The 24589-nt window shown below is 28.0% G+C and overlaps 1 protein-coding gene across 2 annotated transcripts in view; it reads right to left on the bottom strand.

Moving 5' to 3' along the window:
• Positions 1–2911: 2911 nt before the first annotated feature.
• Positions 2912–24589, bottom strand: part of LOC135927682 (uncharacterized) — a 31267-nt gene continuing 9589 nt past the window's right edge. For both annotated transcript variants that reach the window (XM_065463838.1, XM_065463839.1), the window contains exons 3-6: positions 9480–9795; positions 7264–7394; positions 6849–6936; positions 2912–3852 (exon numbers count right to left, since the gene is read on the bottom strand). In XM_065463838.1, coding sequence (XP_065319910.1) covers positions 3804–3852; positions 6849–6936; positions 7264–7394; positions 9480–9795 — 584 coding nt within the window. In that variant the 3' untranslated portion in view covers positions 2912–3803. The remainder of the gene's footprint in view (positions 3853–6848; positions 6937–7263; positions 7395–9479; positions 9796–24589) is intronic.

The following is a 24589-nucleotide window of genomic DNA, read 5'->3' on the forward strand; positions in this document are numbered from 1 at the left end:
AAAATTATTTATATTTTAATAATTAAATAAAAGAATCTATTGGGATCCCAGAGTATAAATATGGGGATAGTGGATATCATAAGTGTTAAATTATGCTATTCTGAATTTTGCTCAAAATAAAAGGATAATTTATCTCATCTGCTTTATTCGACCAAAAACACATATTATGAATTCTGGGCTAAATGTATGACGCTTAATATAATTTTTCAGGTGGCCATTTACTGAGCTGGTTGCCTGAATCATGAATTAGATGATGCTTAATATTATATAACATTTGCATGAGAATTGCATATTTAGCAATTATAATTATAACATAATAATTTTTTTCTTCTTTAATTTTTCCTTGATTTTAAACAGATATTCCTGGTGTCTTGGGGTATTTTTCGAAGAATTCAACAACCCTAGAAATCATTGCGAAGTTTGTCGCAGGTGCACCAATAGCAATTACCAGCATTGCTACGTGAGCTTAATTTCTAATTCTTATAATTTGCAGTGTCTTTTATTGTCCTTCCTTTCTTTTTTGAAATTTCTTTTCATGCATTCTTACTTTCTTTCTGATTTAATTATAAAATATACCAATTTACATAAAATAAGTACTTGGAAAAGTGTAAAATATTTATAATATTGTTTTTTTTTGTCAGAGATGCAATCGATGTTACTTGGCAGGTAAACCACCGACCACTTGCGTCAATTGTTACCCTCCCGCAGAGGACTAGCTAGAAAAAATGACGAACAAAATCACGTGTCTTATTTACTCGCAATATTTAGGATTTATTATAATTTATTGTGCAAATTTTAAACGAAATATATTATGTATCATAAATTTTTGCTGGAATAACGACTTATCCGAGAAATCGTCACGCGTGGATTCGGAACCCTGTCAATTCAAAATCATTCGCGAGCGTCGGGATTTTTAAATTAAAGAGAAAAAAAAATCTAATTCTACCCGGAAATCCATTCCACAGACAATTTTGACTTTTAATCTATTACCATTTTTGTATTATTTAAAAAACGGCTAACTCGATATTATTTTATCCATAAAAATATTACGCAAGCCCGAAGATTTTGTTCTTAGAAGGAACAAAGGTCTAGACACATATTATCGAAATCTCGAGGCATAGGAAATATTTTTTATGGCTAAAATATTAGTTAATTTGAAAGAAATTGACTTTTTACGAAATTTATTGGTTAAGTGCTTTTACTATTTCCGGTAAAATAGGATTTTCAATAAAAATTACAAATTTCCCTAAAGATGAATTGAATTTGAGGGATTCACGAATCTACACATGAGAATTCAGGATAAATCGTTATTCTAGAAAAGTCCATGGACAGTATTAAGTGTAATTTATTTTTTTTTAGTTAATTGTTTTTATATATTATATATTTATTTCTATAATGTTTTTAAACATTGTAAAAAAAAAAAAAAATCATAATTAATTTTTTTTTGTAAGAATCATTGTTTTATTTTTTTTTCAAATTACTATAGAGCAAATGACGCTTAGATGGTATCTAAAATATAATGTATGACCTTATTTTCTTTTCTCATTTATATACAGTTATTAGAATAGTATATCATATTATATAAATTAGGTGCAAATAAAATATAGTATAATGATTTCTAAAGAGTTGTTAGATATTAACTTAGCCCTCTATGATGTGTCGCCCCTTGAGATTTTCAGAATTATATCCCACATGTTAGAGGACAAAAATTAATAACAAGTTGACGAGAAAAAAAACGACAAAATATTTTTCCTTTATCCTAGAGGCGTTATGCGAAGCAAATAAATTAAGCCATGAAGGTGCGAACTGATTTTTGCCTGCTTGGCCCTCAAAATTATGGCGTTTCCCGGATTAGTTGTTTATGGAGGAGGTTTACAATTGGCTAAAATGAACTTGTACAGTAAAATCTGGGATTAGAAAAGCTACTTTTATAATGTGATGTTATATATCATCACCCTTACTTGTGATGACAATGCACAGCCTTTGGGCACTGTTTATATATATATATATAATTAAAAAGCCGTTCAGATAAGATTGTTATGAGTGGGGCTTGAGACCCAGTCACTAGAGACACCTAGATTTAAGAATCACTATGGATTTCGACCTGAGTTCGAATCCATGCTTATCATGGTTATGATATATACCTAACCGGAAGTCGGGGCATGATTCGAACCAAACATCCTTCCATCAATATATTAAAAATGAGTCCTATTGCATTTAATAAAAATTTGAGAATTGTTTAGTAAAATTGTTATACTATGTTCCTAACTAACTGTACACTACCATTAACCCACTTTTAAGGTATTACGAACGAATTAATGAATAAAGTTTTCTCTTTTATTCGAAATAATTTTTTTTTTTTGAAAATCGTCAAAACATCGAAAATAATCATAATCGAGTCCATTCAAAATGTGTATCATATAAATTACGCAATTCAATTATCAATTTTTGTTTTCCATTTTGTATAATATTTTAAAGAAAAATGATATAACAAATGATAATCGTGAATTTAAAATTTGCCGGGAACGAGAAAAAGGATACATATTTTTTTTTTGATAGTTATATATATATATAAGGTATATTTATAGATAATTAATATAGTAAATACAATAAGTATAAATTCTATAAGCGTACGTATTACACTAAAAAGAATATTGATGAAGGTAAAAGTGTTAAAAAGATTTAACGAATTTTTAGCAATAACTGGCCTGAATTGCATATACGGATAATGCTAAAATAAGTAAAACTTTTTTTTGTCTTTTCTTTCTTTTTTATACAAATTTGTTACGATAATTGTGTAGTTATCATTATAAATTATAAATGATTAGTTGATATAAATAGTTTTATTAAAATACGGCTTGTTTTGAGCCGATTATTTAAAAAACAGCTAACTCAATATTTCACCCAGAAAAATGTTAAGCAAGCCTGATTGTTCATAGAAGGAACAATGGTCTAGACATATATTATCGGATAATCTCGAGGCTTAGGCACAATTTTTCTGGCTAAAAATATTGAGTTAGCCGTTTTTAAAAATCGCCTCAAAACGAGCCGTTTAAACAACGCAAGATATAAATATGCAAATAAAAGCGTTCATTTTATTATAGAGAAAGAGAGAGAGGTAAGTGTTTTTTTTGCCGCGTTCATAAAAATAAAGCAATGCGGAAATAGCAGCGATGAATGACGACCTCGCGCGAAAATTTAACATTTTAAATTGCGTAAATCCCACTACGAACGCGGATATTAAATGTATAAGATTAAAAATGCTAAACGTTTTGGAATTGGGGAAGGGGGGGGGGAGGGAGTTCCTTGCTTTTAAAGTTAAAAACAAATATCTATAATAATTATATGATTAAAAAAAACAAATAAATGCATTTTGATTAGATTATTTTTTTTAGCTAAAATAATATATATTTTTTAACTAATATTTTACTACTATTTTTCGTAATGTTAAATATTACAAAGATTTTTTTTTGACGATCTAAAAAAAAATTCAATTTTTTCACGTTTTTCTATTATAAAACGTTAAGCAGTGTTTTTATCGACTCTCATATTTTTTGTAGCTTAGAGATTAGAGAGGGTTAGATGGAAGATCGTAAGTAAGCAGATTCGGTTTAGATTTTTTGAGTATTTTTTTTTAAGGTTTGATCCCATTTTTTATTTTTGAAGATTAGCTTCTGGATTGTTGTGTCCTTATTGTTTATTAGTTTTTTCCTTGATCCAATCTTAGATTCCATTTTCCTATGTTGGTAATTTTTGTTTTCCTGTTTCATTTTCCAACAAACAAACAAACAGGTTGTTTTTTTTTAGCTTAAATTATATTGACAGTTATGACCGGCGAAAATTGGTAAGCATCTGTTAACGATAATTTAAAAAAAAAATATATAAAATAAAATTATTAAAAATATTATTCGAAGTTTTAAATAAAACAACCACATCTGTTTATTAGGGACTTGTAGCCCAGAAACCCGGCCCGGCCCGTAGAAATGTATTATTTTTTAAATATTCGTCCGAACCTTCAAAAACTCTAAACCGGGTTGAGTCGAATTTTTTAAAATAATTTAATTAATGATATCAAGGAATTATTGGAATATCATATGGTGGGTGACTATTTAACATTCATTCGTTTCTAATATTTTTCGAGGCTAAATGATAATAAAGGTCAAGAGTGCACTCTTTTTACAAATTTTTTTCATAAAATATTTAAACACGTAATTTATTTATTATATATATGAAACGAAAAATTGATATTTTTCGTATATTGTTCTGTGGCCTAGTCGGTCATTACGTCGATCACGAATCTGATGGTCTTGGGTTTGAATCCCTCAAAGATCATTATTTTTTCTGAAGCCAACTTTGTTGGTTTATACTTGAATGAGTGGATATATATATGGTAGATCAGACTCAATCACGTGATTCATTAATATATATATATATATATATATATCACAAAAAAAATAAGGTTAGTCTTATTTTATGTTTTGATAAAATTTGGTCATCGTTTAGGCATATAATGGTTTGAAATGCATTTATCAATTAACCTATTTTAAATTTCTTTTTTTTAAACATTTTAGGTGGTATTGTTAAACGGCTCGATTTGAGACGATTTTTTAAAAACGGCTAAATCAATATTTCAAATAAAAAATATTATGAAAGCCTGAAGATTTTCGTCATAGATAGCACTAGTGTTGTTATACGTCAATATTTTAGCCAGAAAAATAGTGTATAAGTCTCGAGATTTGGCTAATATATGTCTAGACCTTTGTTCATTCTATGAACAAAATCTTCAGGCTTCAGTGATATTTTTCAGGATGAAATATTGCGTTAGCCGTTTTTAAAAATCGGCTCAAAACGAGCCGTTTAACAACACTAGCACAAAGGTTTGGACATCTATTAGCGAAATATCGAGACCTAGGTAATATTTTTCTGGGTTAAAATATTGAGTTAGCCGTTTTTAATAATTGGCTTAAATTGATCTGTTTAACAACACTAATTTTAGGAAATAGAGAGAGAGAGAATTATTCAAAATGATTAAAAAAAAAATTTTTTTTTTAAAAATCCAGGCCGAGCCGTAAAAGTGAACAAAATATTTTTTAAAAAAACGGGTCTAAAAATTTATATTATTTTATTCATCAAGTTTTGGGGTAAACGGTTCAGTTCAAACTGCGCCACCGCTAAAAATTAGAGAAAAAAAAATATGTGAAGATTTGAAACATTAAATTAGCATGAATGGATTAGGGGGGGGGGGTTGCAAAAAACGTGTTAATCACGTATATGGTTGTAATTTATAACGTCACGCAAAGCGAACACATCGTCAAAGAGCTATCTATAAATGTAATCCAAGGTTTACTATTATTAGTAGGGGTTATTTTTGTATTGTAAGGATAAGCCACTGGAGAACAATATAATAATAATAATAATTAGCAGAGTTGTTAAGGGATCTAGATACTTATATAAAAATGTGGTATCTGTATCTAGATAGATTTTTGATTTAAATATCGGTATCTAGATATTATTTTAGACGATGTATCTGTATCTAGATCCATTTAAAAGGTATCTTTTAACAACTCTGATAATTAGTGTCGACATTAGACATCTGCAAAAGTAGGGCCGGGTTTATTTTTTTGAAAAAATCGGGTTGGTCGGTCCTAACATTTTTTAAAAAATTCGGGCCGAGTCGGGGTTAGGTCTTGGAATTTTTTTTTCAATATATCGAAATTTATCGATTTTATGTTGAATTTTTAAATGTAAAATAAAAATATTTGATTTTATTCATAGAAACTCTCGACACCACATAACATACATCTTTTATTTTGAGTAATTATAAAAATTAATTTTAAATTCGGGTCAGGTGGGGCTTGAAAAATTAAGCACGACGCAGATCACTAATCGACATTGCCATGATTTTATAACTAGGAAGTTGGATTACTTTCCTTCATACTGGGCTCTTTTTTGAAGGCCTTTGTTGGTAAACGGATGTTGGATTTAGCCTATTTTAAATTAATATTTCGGCCAAAATAATATTACTCAATCCTCTAGATTCCCGTTAGCTGATGTCCCTACCCGCATAAGAGCAAAAATTTACAGACTTGCGTAATATTTTTTTGGGCGAAAATATTGGTTTAGCCATTTTTTAAATCGAGCCGTTTAACAAACACTAGCCTTTGGCTAGACTACATTTTTAAATTAGTTTTTCAAATTTTTTTAAAATTATAGTCATTATTTTAAAAAAAATTTTTTTTTTTTAACTTTTCCCATAAGATGATCCTTTCTAACCTCAATACTTTTTATAACACCGTCACAAACATATTCTCCAATATTTTATTATACATTTCCTTTTTTTTTAAATTTTATCACCGTTACAAACATATTCTCCAATATTTTATTATACATTTCCTTTTTTTTAAATTTTATCACCGTCACAAACATATTCTCCAATATTTTATTATTCATTTCCTTTTTTTTAAATTTTATTATTATTATACTACTAGATGTATAATCTTTTTAATGTTTTATTCCCTATAGAATTATAAAATTTAATATATTTTTAATATAAATTTTATATTTATTTATATTTATTTTTTAATAAAATTATTGTTTATAATATGACATGATTTTTTCATCATTTTTGGAGTAAAAAAGGTGAGCGGGAGAAGGGAAGGGGGTGGCATAGCTAGATATTTTGTATTAGCTTTTAAAAACAATATTAAAGAAAACTAATTTTTTTAAAAAAAAATTTTTGGTATATTTTCGTATATCCGAGCCGGGCCAGACCTAGTTAAGGCCGGACCGAGTTAGGCCGGTTTTTGGGCTGGGCCCTGATATAAGTATAAATCTCGGTGGCAATTTACTCGCAATATTCGAGACCCATGATGGATTTGAAGCACGTTCCCCCGTTTTCGCACATCAAGATAACGCATTTGTAATCGGGCTTGGATACTTTAAACAAAATACATTTGTATTTATTTATTTATTTATGAATTCTTTTTAAAAATAAAAAGATATATACTTATTTATTGGTATTATATTATTAAAATTGTTGATATACACTTTTTCTAACTTAAATTTAGATATCTTTTTTTCTCCCTTTTTATGTCCTTTCTTTTCATTCCATTCCATTCCATTTCTTTTCATTTTACATTATTTCTTTTCTTTTCATTCCATTTCTTTTTATTTTATTCCATTCCATTCCATTCCATTCATTTTTTTATTCCTTTCTTTCCCTTTTTTTCCCATAAAATCTAAACCAAGTTTTAGAATCCTAACCTTTTTTATGATAGATACGAATGAGGGAAGGGGCCGAGCGTACGATGTTGCCGCAATAAGTTTTCGCTTGGCAATGATAGCTACCCGAGTCGCTTAATTTAGCCCTCGATACTCGTAGAATGGTTATTTTCCTTTTTATTCAAAATTTTTTTAAAATTAAAATAATTAAATTTATAGATATAGATATAGAATAATTAGTTATTCAGTGCTAGTGATTAAAATTGAACCGGAAATGGACTGTTGTACTAACCGATTAAACGTTAAACTAGTATAGACCGTTAAAACGATATTAACCGTTAAACAAGTATTAACCGTTATTATTTTCCAAACCCGAATCTGAACTTTAAAAAAATGTTGTCATCAGAATCTAAACCCAACCTCTAAAAGGATATTAGAACCGGTTTAAACCTTAATTATTATAAATCAATTTCGAATGATAAGTAATCAATCGCGCCATCTTTAGAATATTCCTGTATAATTGGCTTAACACTCGTAGATGTAGTGCTGTAAACGTTACTACCGTTACTTCAAAAAAGTAACGGGTTAGGTTGCTCGTTACTTGAAAAATTAAATACTATATACAAAAATATAAATAAAATTATAACAAAAATAATATATTATAAGGTTAGATCTTTTTATTATAATTTTTTTTCCCCCATATATAATATAAATATACAAAAATAATATCATCTTTCGCCGTGCTAAATATACGCTCAACTGGCGCGGAGGAATGGGAGGGTTGTATTATATTTATTAAATAAAAATTTTAATTTCGGAAATTTATTAATAATTAAAGAATAAGCTTGATAGAACATTTTCATCAGAATCTTTATTCAGAATCCTCGTCGAAATTATTTTTTTTTATCTTCATCGGAAAATAATCTGTTATGTGTGCTGTTTTTTAAAAGGAATAGTTCTACTTTACCCTATAATTTTATCCAGAGCTAATCTAATTTAAAAAGCGGTAAATTATTGTAGATAGTCGAAAATAAATATACGAAATTTATTTAAAGCAATTTTTTTTAAAATTTAAATTCTTGTAATCGTTATAGTGGGAGTGAGTTATCACGAATAGAGATCGAAAATCTGGGCCCGACCCGAACCCGGCCCGTTTATTTTTTAGAAATAATTTCAGGTCGGGTGGCGGACTTAAATTTTTTTTTTACATTTAAATAAATTCGGGCTGGGACAGGGTGGACAAATAATTTTTGTTTTTAATTTCGGATCGGGCATTTCGGAACAAATAAAAAAAATTTCTTCAGAATCGGTCAGGGCCTGACTCGAAAAATTAGATGCAGATAACCTAATCCCAAATGCTCTAAAATTGAAAGAGTCGTAGCAACTGGTTCTCATAACACACATATATATATATATGCATATATACAAATGAACGACTTGTCATTATCTAAAAATCTCTTGCAATTCGATTTATTACAAGATTCGTCAAATATGTTATTTTCTCCACAACGAGACTGTTAATTTCACGGAGGGCTTAATCCGATATCCTCCCATATTTTCCTTAAAAATGGCTTCACAGTTTTCGAGATTGTCAATGTTTATTCCACAATCCTTTTTGAATTTTGATTAAAACTTTTGTCAAGTGAAAAGAATGATAAGCATAGGATGGAAAATCCTAATACTTGGAACACAATTTTACAAAATGTAGACTTTTTGTACCCTTATTTATTGGTGTAAAAAAATCAACTGAAGAAATGTGTACAATTGACATAATATTCTTTACAATATTAGAGAATATGAATATAAATTACCTTTATCTTGTTTTTTATTCAATATTAATTAGATTAACTATCTTGAACTGAAAATTTAAATAAAATTTAATACAAACTAAACAAAAAAATATGCTTTTTTCTATATATTTTTTTTAAACGAGCATATACGTTTTTTGGCGTTACCGTTAATTAAAGAAAAAAGAAACGCGTTACCGTTACTCGTTAAGTCTAGTAGAAGGTAGCGAATGACGTTCCATTTCTTCAAAAAAGGTAACGGCGTTATTTTTTGACGTTACTTTAATACTTTACAGCACTACATAGAAGTGTTCCTCAACAATAAAATTTCTCCTTTTCTCCTTATAGATATAATCATTTGACCCTAAGAGGAGAATCTTAAAAATATTTTAAAATGTCTCTGGGAGATTCGTGAAATAAATATAGAGAATAGCGAAAAAAAAGAATTATTAAAAATAAAACGAAATTAACTCTTGTTGGGTTATGAGTATCCTCCTTTTCTCCCGTTTGAATTCTTCGGGCTTATTTGATTCGTAGATAAGACGTTTCACTTCTTCGTACCCATTTTTTCCGAACTTTTCGACATTTCTTATTTTTCGACGCTTAGTATTGAACTCTATTCTACGACCATCTTTAAACCATCTTACCTTATTAGTCACCAACCGGCGGTTATTTATGCGGCATTTGAGAATTATTGTTTTCCCGAGGGACACTGGTCGGGCGTATTTTGAAGCGTTAAAATTGAGTATTTTCGCTCTATTCAAGACTTTATCGTCTTTCATGGAATCTGAGATATGGGAAAGGGGAGACAAAAAAAAAAGAAACTTTAATAACTTAATAATCTTATCTCATTACCAAAATTCAGGTTTTAAATTTTATTATATTTTTTTTAAGAGAGAAAGAAAGAAAATAAATTTATTTGTCCAGCCAAGACATTACATATATTTTCTTTCTTCCTTCCTTCCTTCCTTCCTTCCTTCCTTCCTTCCTTCCTTCCTTCCTTCCTTCCTTCCTTCCTTCCTTCCTTCCTTCCTTCCTTCCTTCCTTCCTTCCTTCCTTCCTTCCTTCCTTCCTCCCTTCCTCCCTGTTCCCTTTCCCATCTTTCCTTATCCCCAACACAAAAATAATCCTATTTATATAACAGTGCCATAATTCTTACTTTAATTTTTTTTTTTATTTCAATAGATACATAAAAAAAATAAAATCGATTCAATATGTTAATGGAAATATCGGTATATCAAATATAAAAAAATGGTTTTGTAACACAATCTTATTACTTTAAGAGGTGTTGTTATTCAATATCAAAGTTTTTCTTATTTTCTATTGCCTTTTTTAAAAAAAAATTACCAAAAAGCATATCGGATATCTTTCGCTTACAGCTTACTTCTTTTTTTTTTACTAATAAAAGAGTGAAGTTATTTTGAAACATTCATAATTTTTGCTTGCTTTCAATCAAAAGAATTAAGATATTTTTTTAAAAAATATTTTATTTTATTAAGAGGCCAAAATCTAAGGCCGAAAAACAAAATGAGATATAGCTATTATGTATTATTTATTATGCTTCTATAAGTTTCGAATAGTGCTGTTAAACGGCCCGATTTGAGTCGAATTTTTAAAACCGGAAAACTCAATATTTTAGCCAGAAAAAAATATTGTCTATGCCTCGAGATTTCGTTAATTAGATGTTTAAACCCTCATACCGCCGCCTATGAGCGAAAATCTTAAGGTTTGTTATAATATTTTTCCTAATAAAATGAATAATAGCCGGCTCAAAATAAGCCGTTTAACATTAATTTCTAATAATCCATGGTTTCCTTGGCTATTTAAAAAAAAAAAATTTTTTTATACCTCCTTTGACAATATATAAACATTATTTATAATTAAAATTGATATTAAAAATAACCTATGTTAAGTTAAAATAAGTGACAAGTATAAAAAAAAATTCCTCACGGAATATCCTGTGTTTAAAAGTCATTGTCCCTTTATTAATCCTGAAAAAAGAAATACCTTAAAAATGATGTTACAAAATAAATGGTATAGGATTGTCAAAAATTTTATAATTGTTCGTTAAAATATTTTATAATTTTTAATATATTCTCATTAGAGATCTGCAAACGGATACTTGGGGCTGAGTCGGGCCTAATATTTTTGAAAAAAAATTGGGGCAAGATCGGGCAAGCCCTTAGAATTTTTTTTTAAATATATCTTAAAATTATCAATTTTATGTTAAATCATATACCTTTTATTTTGAGTAATTATAAAAATGAGTTTCTATATTTAAATTAGGGCCGGTAAATTTTTTTTAAAAAAAATTTCGGGTTCAGGCCGGACAGACAAAACTTTGTTAAAAAAATTTTGGACCGGGCTGGGCTTGAAAAATCAGGCCTGACTCAGAACACTTTGCATTGCAATGTCTAAAAAAAAATGTTATTCATTTAAAGATTTAATTTAACTTGAAGGTTGTGCCCAAAAAGCAAAATTAATTAAATTCACAAAATTTCGAAATTTTAATGAAAATAAATAAATAAGCTATTTTTAAATATAAAAATAAAAACATGTCCCAAAAACAAATTTTTTTTTTATATGAATTTTCAGTAAATTTAACATTTACGATTTTATCAAAATTTTTAAAATTTGTGAAAGTTCAGAAACTTTTCGAATATTTAAAATAGATTTTGGACATAGCCACAAATAAGTGAACATTGGCTTAATCATTAGCAAATTTACCAGTTTTCATAAAATATATATTATTTTGGAGTTTTTTTCCTGCCAAGAGCTTTCATTGAAGAGGGGTTTAAACTGTCCAAAAAAAATTATGGCGGAAAAAGCGCCTATTAGTAAAATTAATTGAATTTATTATATTTACATTCGTTCAATTGGTATAATTACGAGCAGTAAGTGAATGGAAATAGCCTATCCAGACACGTCCGAAAGTCGTTATTATCCCATCAGGTTCCAGTTCATCCTCAGAAATCGGTCCTAAAAAATGTCTTTCCCTCATAAAGTGTCCCAAGGACGCGCCCGTCATAGGACCACACTAGTATTAGGGTTAGGGGTACTCTTAGTTTTTCTAAAAGTGAAGATAGCTTTTAGTAAACTTGAGATATAGTTTGAAAAAATTCAAACTTGGTGGGGAGGGGGGGGAGGGGACCAATGAGGATCGCGGGTTTTGAAACATTTTGCGATCTTCACAAATAGCTCTAATGATCCTTCTTATTTATTCTTAAAGTATTAAATAATCTCATTTGTAATTTTTTTAAAGGTTTTTTTAAAATTGTTATTTTATAAAAAATGTTTTATATGTTATTTTTATTGTATTTTGTAAATAAATAAAATGATCAAATTTTAACAAAAGAAGAAAAGTGATATTTATTTGAAGGCAGGGAGAAAAAAAAAGTTCTAGCCACATCGCTCTGTCCTAAAATTTGAATTAAGAACACTTCCGGTTTTAAAATGGCGTTAAGAAGCGCGCGGTTTTTTTCCTTTAGGACCCCACTCCCTGGGAAATTAGTCCTAAAATAAAGATTCACCCTTCAGGACGCGTCCTAAAAAAATAATAAAAAACCGGTTTTTATTATTCGGTTCTTTCTTTTTTATTTGGGTCATATATTCTTCCCCCCCCCAGGGGACTAGGGGGTCTCCCTGTTGAATTCCCTCTTAAAATGTGCTTATATTATTATTGTATCTTAAACATGTTGGGTTTGAATAGCTGTGATAAATGTGTGATATGTATTCTGAATATTTGTTAAGTATAAGCATTATTGAAATCAAGTTTTTTAAAAACTAAGTACCCCAACCCCACCCTAATCCCGGGGTATACCTCACGCCTTTGAAATAAACGTTATAATACGAGATATCTATATCATATTGATGTGTATTAAATTGTTGTTTTTAAATTCTTGAAATAAGTTGTACCAATTCTTTGTAACACAGGTTTGAATCCGTTTTAAACTTTTAATAGACTGCGCCATTTATATAATGTATTTTAATAGTAAACGAGTTTTTCTTATTCTTTTCTTTTGTAATGTAAAATCAAGTTCGAACTTTTAAACAGAGTACGAATAAGAGAAACGAGAGGGATTTAGAAGCCAGCCTAGCTATTTTTCTCTTACAATTACAGAAATACACCTTTTAAAATATTTGTCCTTATATCAAATAAAAAATAAAGGATATAGCCTTTTCCACCTCACCTCCCTCCCACAACCCAACTTTAAGCTCCCAGGTGAAAGTAATTTTGTGTGTTTGTTTGTTTGCATAATTGATTAGCAAGTCATTTAAACTTTAGAATTAACACAATACAATTCACATTTTAAATAAAGTAAGTGGTATACGCTTAATCATTAATTAAACAATTCTTTCCCGCAATTATTTAATTTACATGTTATAATTTAAAAATATTTTGAATAATTTTTTTAAAAGTAATTTTTTGCCATTTTGTGATACGTTTTAGAAAGAGATGGGATACTCAAACAAAATTTACTAGGATTTAAATTTTACCAGCTGTTTTTTTTTTTTGAAAAAATATATTTTTTATTTAAAACGAAAAAGCAAAATAGAATTGTTTTCGAAATCGTTAAAATGAAATGAAAAAGGAGGAAAAAGAAATAGGACATAGTTACTAATTAATAATTACCCCAATGGGCATTAACCAATAATGCATATATATATTATCTACTATAATACATAACTGTTTAGATATCAATATTCACTTAGCCGCGTGATATTTGCCTGGGAGGTACAAAAGTTATCCAAAATTTAATTTGAGCGCATGCGTAAGAAATTTTTATTTATTTTTTTGGAGGGAGAGGGGGGGGGTGAGGAGGGTCAATGTTATTTGATTCTTTTGATTTTATAGCACATAAGATAAGAGCCACTAGTGAAATGATATTTGATAATTATTTTTTTTTAACTCCTTATCAACATTGCTCCAACATTTTTAAAATGAATAATAAAAAAAATAACAGAATAGTTGAATGGGGAAAGGGGGGGGGGGGGTGAATGAAATGTGAATTTTTGTCAAATTCTGTTTTTTATCGCGAAAATTCGAAATAAAAAACAGACATGGCAAAAGGAAAATAATCACGCATCTAATATTATATATTATATCAATTCAAAATAATCTAGTTAATTTTTGAATGTAAAGTTAACATTATATAATATTGATTTTAACGTTTACAATGTAACAAATAATAAATAATTAATATTTGTTCTTGTTTTTTTTTTATATTTTGCCATTAATTGGTATATAATGGAATCGGTTCAATTTTGAATTTGATTTGAACTTGAAAATCAAATAAATATTTTTTTCGTTCAATTCGACGGGTATGGTGTGGTGTTGTTAAATGGCTCTTGGGCCGATATTTCCTAAGGCTTCAGATTTGGCTAATAGATGTCTAGACCTTTGTGCCATCTATGAACAAAATCTTCAGGCTTGAGTAATATATTTTTGGATGAAATATTGAGTTAGCCGTTTTAAAATATCGACTCAAAATGAACCGCTTAACAACACTAGTGTAATGGCCTTACCGATTCGGGCCAAATTTACTTTTATATTCAACGGTTTATGATGGCATCCTTTTTTTAAAAAATCATTTTATAAATTATTTGAAAATTTGAAAAAAATAAAAGTAGTTTTCAATTGGCTCAACAGGTCATTTTTCTATTGGTCAAATAATGCCCCTTATAATTTAATCATATGCTTGATCGGGGTTAATTTTTGCCCTATCAGTTTTTTTCTTATAATAAATTTTGGAGACTTGTAGATCGACCAGGACTCGGTCCGCTGAATAATACAATTTATATACCCGGCCGGGTTTACACCGGTTTAAGCCTTATTTTATCTTTCCATAAAATTCGGGTCGAGTCGATTTAAAAATAATTTTGAATTATATCAGCTAACATTCATTTAGTGCTCGTATTTTCAATTTCCCTTTGAAACAATTATAAACTGTCCTTTGATTCCTTCTTTCCTTCCATCCTTCCTTCCTTCCTTCCTTCCTTCCTTCCTTCCTGATCGGTCACACTCAGAACGATATAATTTATATTCGACAAAGCACTCTGACCTTTTTATGAAAATTTATAATACAACATAATGAAATGTAAAAAAAATAAATAACATTTATTAATAAAATGGACCATATATATACTATTGTGATAAAAAATGTATTATTAATCGATATTCGATTTGGATATAATTTTAGTTAATGTTTTTAAAATTTTTTATTTTATTTCGGCGTATTCATGAGGAATTCATAATCCCTTTTTTATAAATCTCTTTTTATATCAAAGAGCAATTTTTCTTTCTTTCTATCTTCTTTCTTTCTTTCTTTCTTTCTTTCTTTCTTTCTTTCTTTCTTTCTTTCTTTCTTTCTTTCTTTCTTTCTTTCTTTCTTTCTTTCTTCTCCTTTCTTTGAAAGTCCTTATTTGAGAAATACTTAAACTGAGAAATTTGAACTAACTTTCATATCTCAATTAGTTTTTTTTTATGATATCAAAACATTGTCAAAAGTTTCCCGAATTTCGTAGGATAGGTAATTTTATACATGCCAAAGATATATTTATGGTCACAAATCAGATATTTAAAAACTTGGAAAAAAATCACCCCCATAAAGTAAATTATTTTAAATCAAGGGATTCCATAATTCATTACTCGTCACGAGGGACATTATACGATAGAGAGGCATGCAATGGGAGCGTTTTCCCCAAATGTCCACCCGTACCCGCCCGCCCATGGTTTTTAAAAAATTTTGATTAATCAGCTCACCCCCTATGACACGTGCTTAAAAATTATTTATTGATTGGTTTTGGCTGTTTATTTGTTTTGTTTAATTTTATTTTAATGTAATTTTTGTTTAAACTTATAAATGATACGATAAATGTATATTTTTTTAAAAAAAAATGATTTTTAACTAATAGAAGTTCGTAAATTCACGTGACCTGTGACGTAAAAATATTTTGACCTGCTGACGGTCCTAATATTTAAAATATTTTAGCCCCCCCCCCACGCCCATTGTGGATCTCTAATATGAAATAGTATTTAAAATATTACTGAATTTTTAAAAAATATATACTTCTTGACTGGCCCGTTATTTTTAATATATATTTTAAAAGAAAGAAAGAAAGAAAGAAAGAAAGAAAGAAAGAAAGAAAGAAAGAAAGAAAGAAAGAAAGAAAGAAAGAAAGAAAGAAAGAAAGAAAGAAAGAAAGAAAGAAAGAAAGAAAGAAAGAAAGAAAGAAAGAAAGAAAGAAAGAAAGAAAGAAAGAAAGAAAGAAAGAAAGAAAGAAAGAAAGAAAGAAAGAAAGAAAGAAAGAAAGAAAGAAAGAAAGAAAGAAAGAAAGAAAGAAAGAAAGAAAAAGAAAGAAAAGGGTAGGGTCGGATAACTTGTATAAAATATTTTCCTGTCCTGCCCAGTCTGGAATTTTAAAACGAGCCCGATCTGTGATCCCTTTTTTTTTTAAACCAAGATTTTCCAAAACTATGTATATATATAATAAATTTTTAATTAAATTTTTTATCTTTGAAAAAAACGAGTTTTAGAAGCTTTCAAATATTGTTTATTATCATCTTTTGGGAGATCAAAAACATGTAATCTTCATCAAACAAACTTGGTTTAAAAACAAGAAATACTATAATCTCTTCATATATATATATATATTTTTAACACCTACCCTACTAACTTAAGTATTATAAATTCCTTTATTTAACAAAATTTTATTAGCCTAAAAAAAAATAATACAAAAACGATGAAATTGGGAGTAAAAATCTTTTCCCCTTTATGGTATATATAAAATGTTGGTAAATCTAAATCTAAACATTTAAAGGAATTCCAAATCCCATACGTTATATAGAAGAAATAGATCTTTTAAAATTTATATTCCCTTAAAAAAAATAAACTTTTTAAAAAAACTTGAAATTAAAAATTATTAGTTAAAATAAGTATATTAACCACATTATTATATGTATTAATTATCCACGAGAGTTTACTGGGGAATATAGCTACTAGAGGTCTGCAAATGGCATTTTCAGGCCCGGCCCGGTGGGAATTTAGTTCTTACCCGGCTCGGCTAAATAAACCGATATATATTGTTTGAATCACCAAAAATTAACTCTACTATTTTATAATATTGTGGAGAGTGCTTAAATTTAAAAAAAAAACAATATAATTTATGGATTTATTTTACTTCTATGAAAAGAAATATCAGAAATTCATCAAAAATAAAATTTTGGCCGATCTAAAATATAATATTTTCGGACGTTACGCATAGTCCCATTTCAGACATCTAATTAGCCAACATCTCAGAGATTTTTCAAACTGTTACTACGAAATATTGCGTAGATATTTTGACCTGGGTTTTTCGGAATCTCCTATTTTATGTTAAATTATATATCTGCAAAGTTTTATCCAATTTTTCTTTTTGGAAGATAAAAAAAAACGTATTCTAATGCTTAGAATTTTTCTTCTTCTATAAAATCTAATTTACAATTATTGTTAAATTTTATCTATTTAAATCATTTTTGCTTTATTTTCGACTCTTCTTTACACAAATTCACACAATTTTAATTTTTTTATTTAATATTTATAAATTGGTTTATAATTCTGATTTATTTATTTATATAATTAATTTTAAGTTAAACTTTGATAAATGCCTTACAATATCTTAGCTTATAATATAAAAATTTGCATGGGATGTATATATTTTCAAGCGTTTCCCACCTTTGCAACTCAAAAGGTTAAATATTGGTAGATCATAGCCCTAATTTTATATTTCCTTGCTTTCAGATCCATTTTTTATTACTAATTTCTCTTGTAGACCTGAAGGCCCGATTCGAAATAATTTTAAAAAACCCGGGATGAGAACCTAAAGAAAAAATTCAGATGGTAATTAAAAATAAAGCTAAAAAATCGGAAATCCTAAAAAAAAAGTCGAACCATGGCAGATCTCCGTATAATTAGCGATAAAATTTTTTTTTATATAATATACATGTGAACTTACAATGTCTACAGTAAGTAAAGGAATATATAACAGATTAATTTAACTACAAATAATTTTTTTGGAAAGAATAAAGGCAATTTTAATAATATAAAATCCACACTTTCGTTCTAAGAATTAGTTTTTCATTTTTCCTTATTTAGTTCAGTTACAAATTACATCTTTATAAAGTAACGAAATGTATCTAACTATTAACAGTTTTGTTTTGAAAGTAAACATATTTCAGTTACAATTCAAAAGTAGGCCATATTTCGTCATTAACCTATATAAGTTTTTAAAAAAATCTTGGCACTTAAAATTCGGCATTTCGCTAGCGAAGCCAAAGAATTTTTTATATATATACGACAAAAATTACAAAATAGAAATTTTTAGATATAATTATGTTTCCTCTCTGGGAACGCAATTATGAAATTTATTTTAATAGTGTCTTAATATTATAAGTGTTTTGAATATTATGATAGAAATTTATAATAAATAGCCGTTATATTAGATTATATATTTTCAAAAATTAAGTTATTTAATAACTTTTTTTTTATTTAATCAAAGAAATTTACTTTGAAAATACAATTTAATCAAAAGGAATTTACATGAAAATACAGTCTAAATAAAGAAATATGCCACTGAAAAAAAAATTAATATAATATTTATTTACACAGCCAAAAAATAATTTATCACAACCAGGGACGCCCAACAAAGACACTTGTGCATTTCTTTTTTCTTCCATTTCCGGTCAAAATATATGTTCATTTCCATGTTTTAAGTTCGAAAAAATATCTAATTTTTACTTATATTTTCAATAAATATGTAAAAATTTTTATTTATTAATCTAACAAAATATAAATCTAGATTTTTTTATACACATCTAAATATAGACACATATTCTGTAAAAGATATTCTTTTGTTTAAGCGCGGTAATATTATTATAAATCCAAGATAGTGCTGTTAAACGGCTCATTTTGAGCCGATTTTTCAAAATGGATAACTCAATATTTTAGCCAGAAATATTGCCTAAGTCTCGAGATTTCCATAATATATGTCTGAACCTTTGTTCCTTCTATGAGCAAAATCTTCAGGCTTGCCTAATATTGATCAAATATTGAGTTAACCGTTTTTAATATTAAGTTGGACATAATATTGATTAAATATGTAAAATACATAACGAGCGGTTTAACAACACTAATCCAAGAGTCTAATAAGCCAACGTTTTATGCGAGGAAGTTAAGGCATTCTTGCTCTACAAGAAATCACTCATTTCTGAATTGACTGATTCTGAACAGATTATTTTTTAGAAAATTTGAAATCGTTTTTTTTTAAACATCCCCCTTGTTTTCGTGTTTCATATATATACTCCACTTTTTGAAAGAAATTATGTTAGCTCTATATTTATTAATTATAACGAAGGTTAATTTATATCTTCGTTGCACACTGTATATAACAATATTAGAATTATTAAATTAAAATTAAATACAGATATAAGATAAGAATCCATTACGTGAGCAATAAATGCTCAGTTGAAACTTTATCAAAATGGTAAGAAGCAAATATTTGATTTGATATATGACAAAAACATAAAATAACCAAGGATTTCAGCTAGAGAGCCCTTGGAAAGAGAATCCGTGTGGCTCTTGATCCTATTAATATCCATTTTATAAGTATGGAGATAAGATTATTATTTGTTAGGTTTTTATGAATAATTAAAATTGCTATTTGAATAGCTTTCCTGCCGTGCTTTTCTCCTTCTCATTACAACTATAACTAACTCTAAATACATAGGGTATAGTTCCACTCTCAATCTTAACATCTGTGTTACAAGGTTTGTTGGTATCCTTTAGGAAAAAAAAAATCGGTATAATGTTAGACAAAATTTATAGATAAATGGGATGCCGAGTAAATTTTTATAAAAATAAATTTAAGTGAGAGGGTAGGCAGGTTAAATAATGCTCAAAAGCTCTGTTCGGAAGTCGGAACACCGAAACTCGAATAGATTGTTGAAAATAAATTTATCAAAAAAAGGGATGCATGATACTAATCGATTGAGGAGGCATACTCAAAGGCCCGTGAGGACTTGTATATTAAAATTCCCTCTGGCTATTCGTAGCGCACAGGTCTATGCAGTGTTGTTAAACGGCTCAATTTAGCCGATTTTAAATTAGGATTTTGGCTAAAAATTAATAATAAACAAGCCTCGAGTTTCCCCTCGTCTGCAATGGGCGGTTTTTTAGCCCATATTTTAATAATTGGGCGAGATAGCTGGGTTAAAAAATATTTTTTTAAAAGAGAATTTTAGATATTTTTCGGGAAATGACCTTTTTAAATATTATTACGGGTCGGCTGGTTAAACAGAATTTTATAAATGGGCGGGGGTGGGTGGGGGGGGGTCAAAAAATTTTTAAAAACAAAGAGTAGGAGGGTTTGTTGGAAAAACTTCGTTCAATAAAAACCACTAGTCCAAAGTTCACTGCCTTCGATGAGCAAAAATTTTTTTTTTTGAGCTGTTTAACAAAATTAGGTCTATGTCTATTATTTAAACTGGCTCATATAAAATGTAAGAAAATTAATGGTATAAAAAAAAATTTTTTAAAAAAAAATGAAACTTTATTAATAAAAAATGAAACTTTTTTTTTTAAAAAAAATCGTAAGAATCTTAAGAGAGATGTTTTCAATTTAATTTTTTAAAAAAAAAGGTTAAAAATAAATAAATAAAATAATAATCCTGACCGAACCCTTAAAGAATACGGATAGATCTCCTCACCCCTCCCCAAAAGTGCCAGGCTTCTAGCTTCTAAATATTTTTTTAAAAAAAGAAACATAAAATAATGTTAAATTCGTTTTTGATTTTGACGAATGAAGCATTTATATTTTTAAAGCATTTTTAATTTTTTTAACTTCAGTTTTATCTTTTAATACATATATTGTAAAATAAAAAATATATATATTGATAGATTAGTTGTATATGTGTTTTGTGTATTATGTAAGTTACATTACAAAGTAAGTATATATAAGTATTTTATAATAATAGAATAGATATTAAAAGTACTTATTTATTTAAAGAGTTCTTTCATACTTTGTTCTTTAAAAAGAGGAAAAGAAATGAGAATAAAATCTTTGATTAATTATTTCACATCTTTATTTATTTTCAATTTTTCTTAGTGGAAGATAGGAAAAAGGGAGGAAAAAAAAAAGAATATCGTTGATTTTTTTAGGGATTAAATAGCGAAGCCCCACGTGATTGTTTGATTCACAATTCTAGAAATATGAGCCACCGGTTCCAAAAATCCCTGTCCGTGGTCCAGGCACGTAAAAATTTAGAAACTTTTAAATTATTTCTTCCTAATTAATTTTGTGATTGTTTTTTTATTTAACGAAGCTGACTTTGGAAAATTCGTAATAGAAAATTTATTTTTAAACGGGTGAGTTCGGTTCGCGCAGATCAACAGTTTAACCAATCAAATTGGTCTTCAAAGCCTAAAAAACATGAAGCATCGTAGTCCATCTTAAGATTACAAAAAACTAGCCCAGGCCTAGGTTGACCGTGCCCCCGTCCGCCTACACAAAAATTTGGATAGTGACTCTCACCTCCTGAACACTTGCACCCAATTTAGCGACCACCCTTGGCTAACGGGTTCAATTTATCTCTTCATTTCAAAGTGATATCTGATTTTTTTTTATGGTAATAATAATAATAAATACGAACCCATTATAAGGGTATCTTTAATTCTGAAATACTTTTATGTAAAGAATTAAATATTATACCCTTTGGAAAGGTGGAAATTGGTGAGGGGTGTGGGATCTAGGGTGGGAAGTGGGAATGATGCTTATTCTTATTATTTTTTTAAGGTACAAGATTTTAATAATTGTTAAAAATATGAGTGGTAAATTCAAAAAAACAAAAAAAAAATTAAAATGTTTTTTAAATAAAAAAAAACATAATTTTAAACACACATTAAGCATCTGTTTCATATATTTACAACTAAAAAAAATGTATATTAAGAATACTGGCAAAAAAAATTAAGAATTAGGGAGACAACGCAGTTGAAATTTAAACACTATTGTTGCAGTATTATATCATATTTTGGAAATCTATATTTAAACTTATTGAAAGAAGGTTGGTAAAATTTTGTCCTTTCTTTTTTATACTTTCTTTCTTTCTTTCTTTCTTTCATTCTTTCTTTCTTTCTTTTTTTTTTCGTAAAACCTTCTTTTTTTTCTCTCTTTCATTATTAGTCTTCTTCTATTTATTTTTTTTTTAGATGAAAAGTAAATTTACAATCAAAATAAAATTAATTTGAACTCATAAAAATTCATATTAAAATAACTATTAGTTATTATAGTTATAGTATAATACTTATGGTAAGAATTAAAAATAATAAGGTTGATAAAATGTAATCCTTAGGTTTAGGATTTAGAAATAAACAAGCATATGTAATTGGATACAGCTATAAGATTGATATGATATTACGCCCCTTTATCTGTTCCATGATTTCCTTCTCCAAGCTTAATTTGTCCCGAATTTCTTTGAGTTTGATCCATATATAGAAAAAAAAATTTTTTTTGATAATAAACTTTATCCGAAGGTCCTGAGGCATAGCAACAAACACCACAGAGATTTTTTTTAAATTGTAACTACAATGTAAGGGATATCGAGAGTGTTATCCAGGGGCGGGTACATTTTTCTCAAATATAAATTAAAATCTAATGAACTTTGACATTTGAAATTTAAACCGCAAAATGCATTTCAAAAGATACTACAATTCAATTCAATTTAAAAATGTGTCGTTTATGAAAAGTTTTAAATATAAAATTTAAATTTTGTTAAACACGTCCAAAAGTAACTATAATTTTTTTTTATATATAAAATTATTCAAGGCAAAATATCAAATTTCTAAATGATATGATAAATCTCAATTTTATCATGGTATAAAAAAATATTGAAAATTATTTATGGTAAATTTAAATTACTTAAAATTAAATTTTAATTAAATGTGAAGACCTTGGGGCAGGTTTTAGACGGAAATGGGTAATTTGCTATCTTTAGGCATGAATTTATTTTTTTTAAGATCCTTAGAAGCCACGAGTTTATGTATGGTTGCGAATGACAATATGATTGACTTATATTTTTGTAAATTGTATGACAGTTTTAAAGTGACAACAAGTTTTTTTCAGGTGATATATTAAAATATTTTTTCTAAAAATAAAGGTAATCGCTATAACATGCATCGTGATAGGCTAAAATGTACCCCGGGGTGTTCATCATTTTTCAAAAATTTCATTATTTCTACTGTAGAGAAGATATAATGTAAAGAATAAAAACTTACGCTTAAATATTTTGAAAAAATTGTTTCGTCTATTAATTTTTATAGCACTTCAATTTTTATAAGAACAATATAAACCCTAACACCAATCGTGATAGGCTAATATGTACCCCGGGATGTTCACCATTTTCCTAATTTTTTTTCTTAAATATTAATTTCTACTGTAGAGAAGATATAAATGTAATGAATAAAACCATGCTTAAATATTTGAAAAAATTGTTTCATCTATTTATTTTCACAGCACTTAAAGAACAATATAACCCCCGGTCTCCCCTTAGATATTTTGACCTGGGGTTTTTTTTGGTATTAGTCTCTTATTTTATGCCTAATATTTTTCCCGTATTGAATGATTTTTTTCAGGGTAAAAACGTTTTTTTATTTGGAGTCAAAAAAACGCCAATATCAATTCTTATAATTTTAAGAATAAATATATATATATATTATTTGAAAACAAGTATACGCTAATAAAAAAAAATATTGATTATTGCATGTTATAAATAGATTTTTATCGGTAAAGTTATGAAAAACATAGCAGTAATTTTGATTATTTTTTTTAATCGAAACTTCAAATAAAAATTCGCATGAAATTTTCCATTCATTTTATAAATCTTCAAATTTTTTTAATATTTAATAATATTAATGTATAAGATTTTACTTTAATTAAATTTCTAACAGAGTGTTGTTACGCCGATTTTTAAAAACGGCTAAATCAATATTTTATCCAGAAAAATATTACACAAGCCCGAAGATTTTGCTCATAGAAGGAACAAAGGTCTAGAAATATATTATCGAATTTTTCTGGCTAATGTAAAGATCTAAACGTTTTTAAAAAATCGGTTCAAAACGAGCCGTTTAACATAACTAGTCTAACATATCAAAGCTTAAAATATAAAATTGTATACGAGATATATATATATATATATAACTTTTAAAACGGGGGTGAGCAACGCCTCATCCAACTACTGGTGTTATGATTTTTCGACCTTTTACCTCAAGGGTATAGCTGGGTAATTTACCATATTTTTAACCGTTTAAGCCGACATTTTAGCCGCTAAAAACATCGGGTTAAACCATATTTTTAACCGAAAACTATCACTTTGGCCTTGGAAAATTTTTTCTTGAAAAGATAGCAGCTTAAATTTGAAAAAAAACTATTATAAATTGGAACGCCTTAATATTAACGGATTTTTTCCGGCAAACGCCTGATGATTGAGCAGAATTAGCCGACATTTAGCCATTACCCAGCTATACGCGTGAAGGGTTATTAACCTAACTTCT

Source organism: Gordionus sp. m RMFG-2023, chromosome 3, assembly GCF_954871325.1.
Source record: "Gordionus sp. m RMFG-2023 chromosome 3, tfGorSpeb1-WG-v2, whole genome shotgun sequence".
In the NCBI taxonomy this organism is placed as follows: Eukaryota; Metazoa; Nematomorpha; class Gordioida; order Chordodea; family Parachordodidae; genus Gordionus; species Gordionus sp. m RMFG-2023.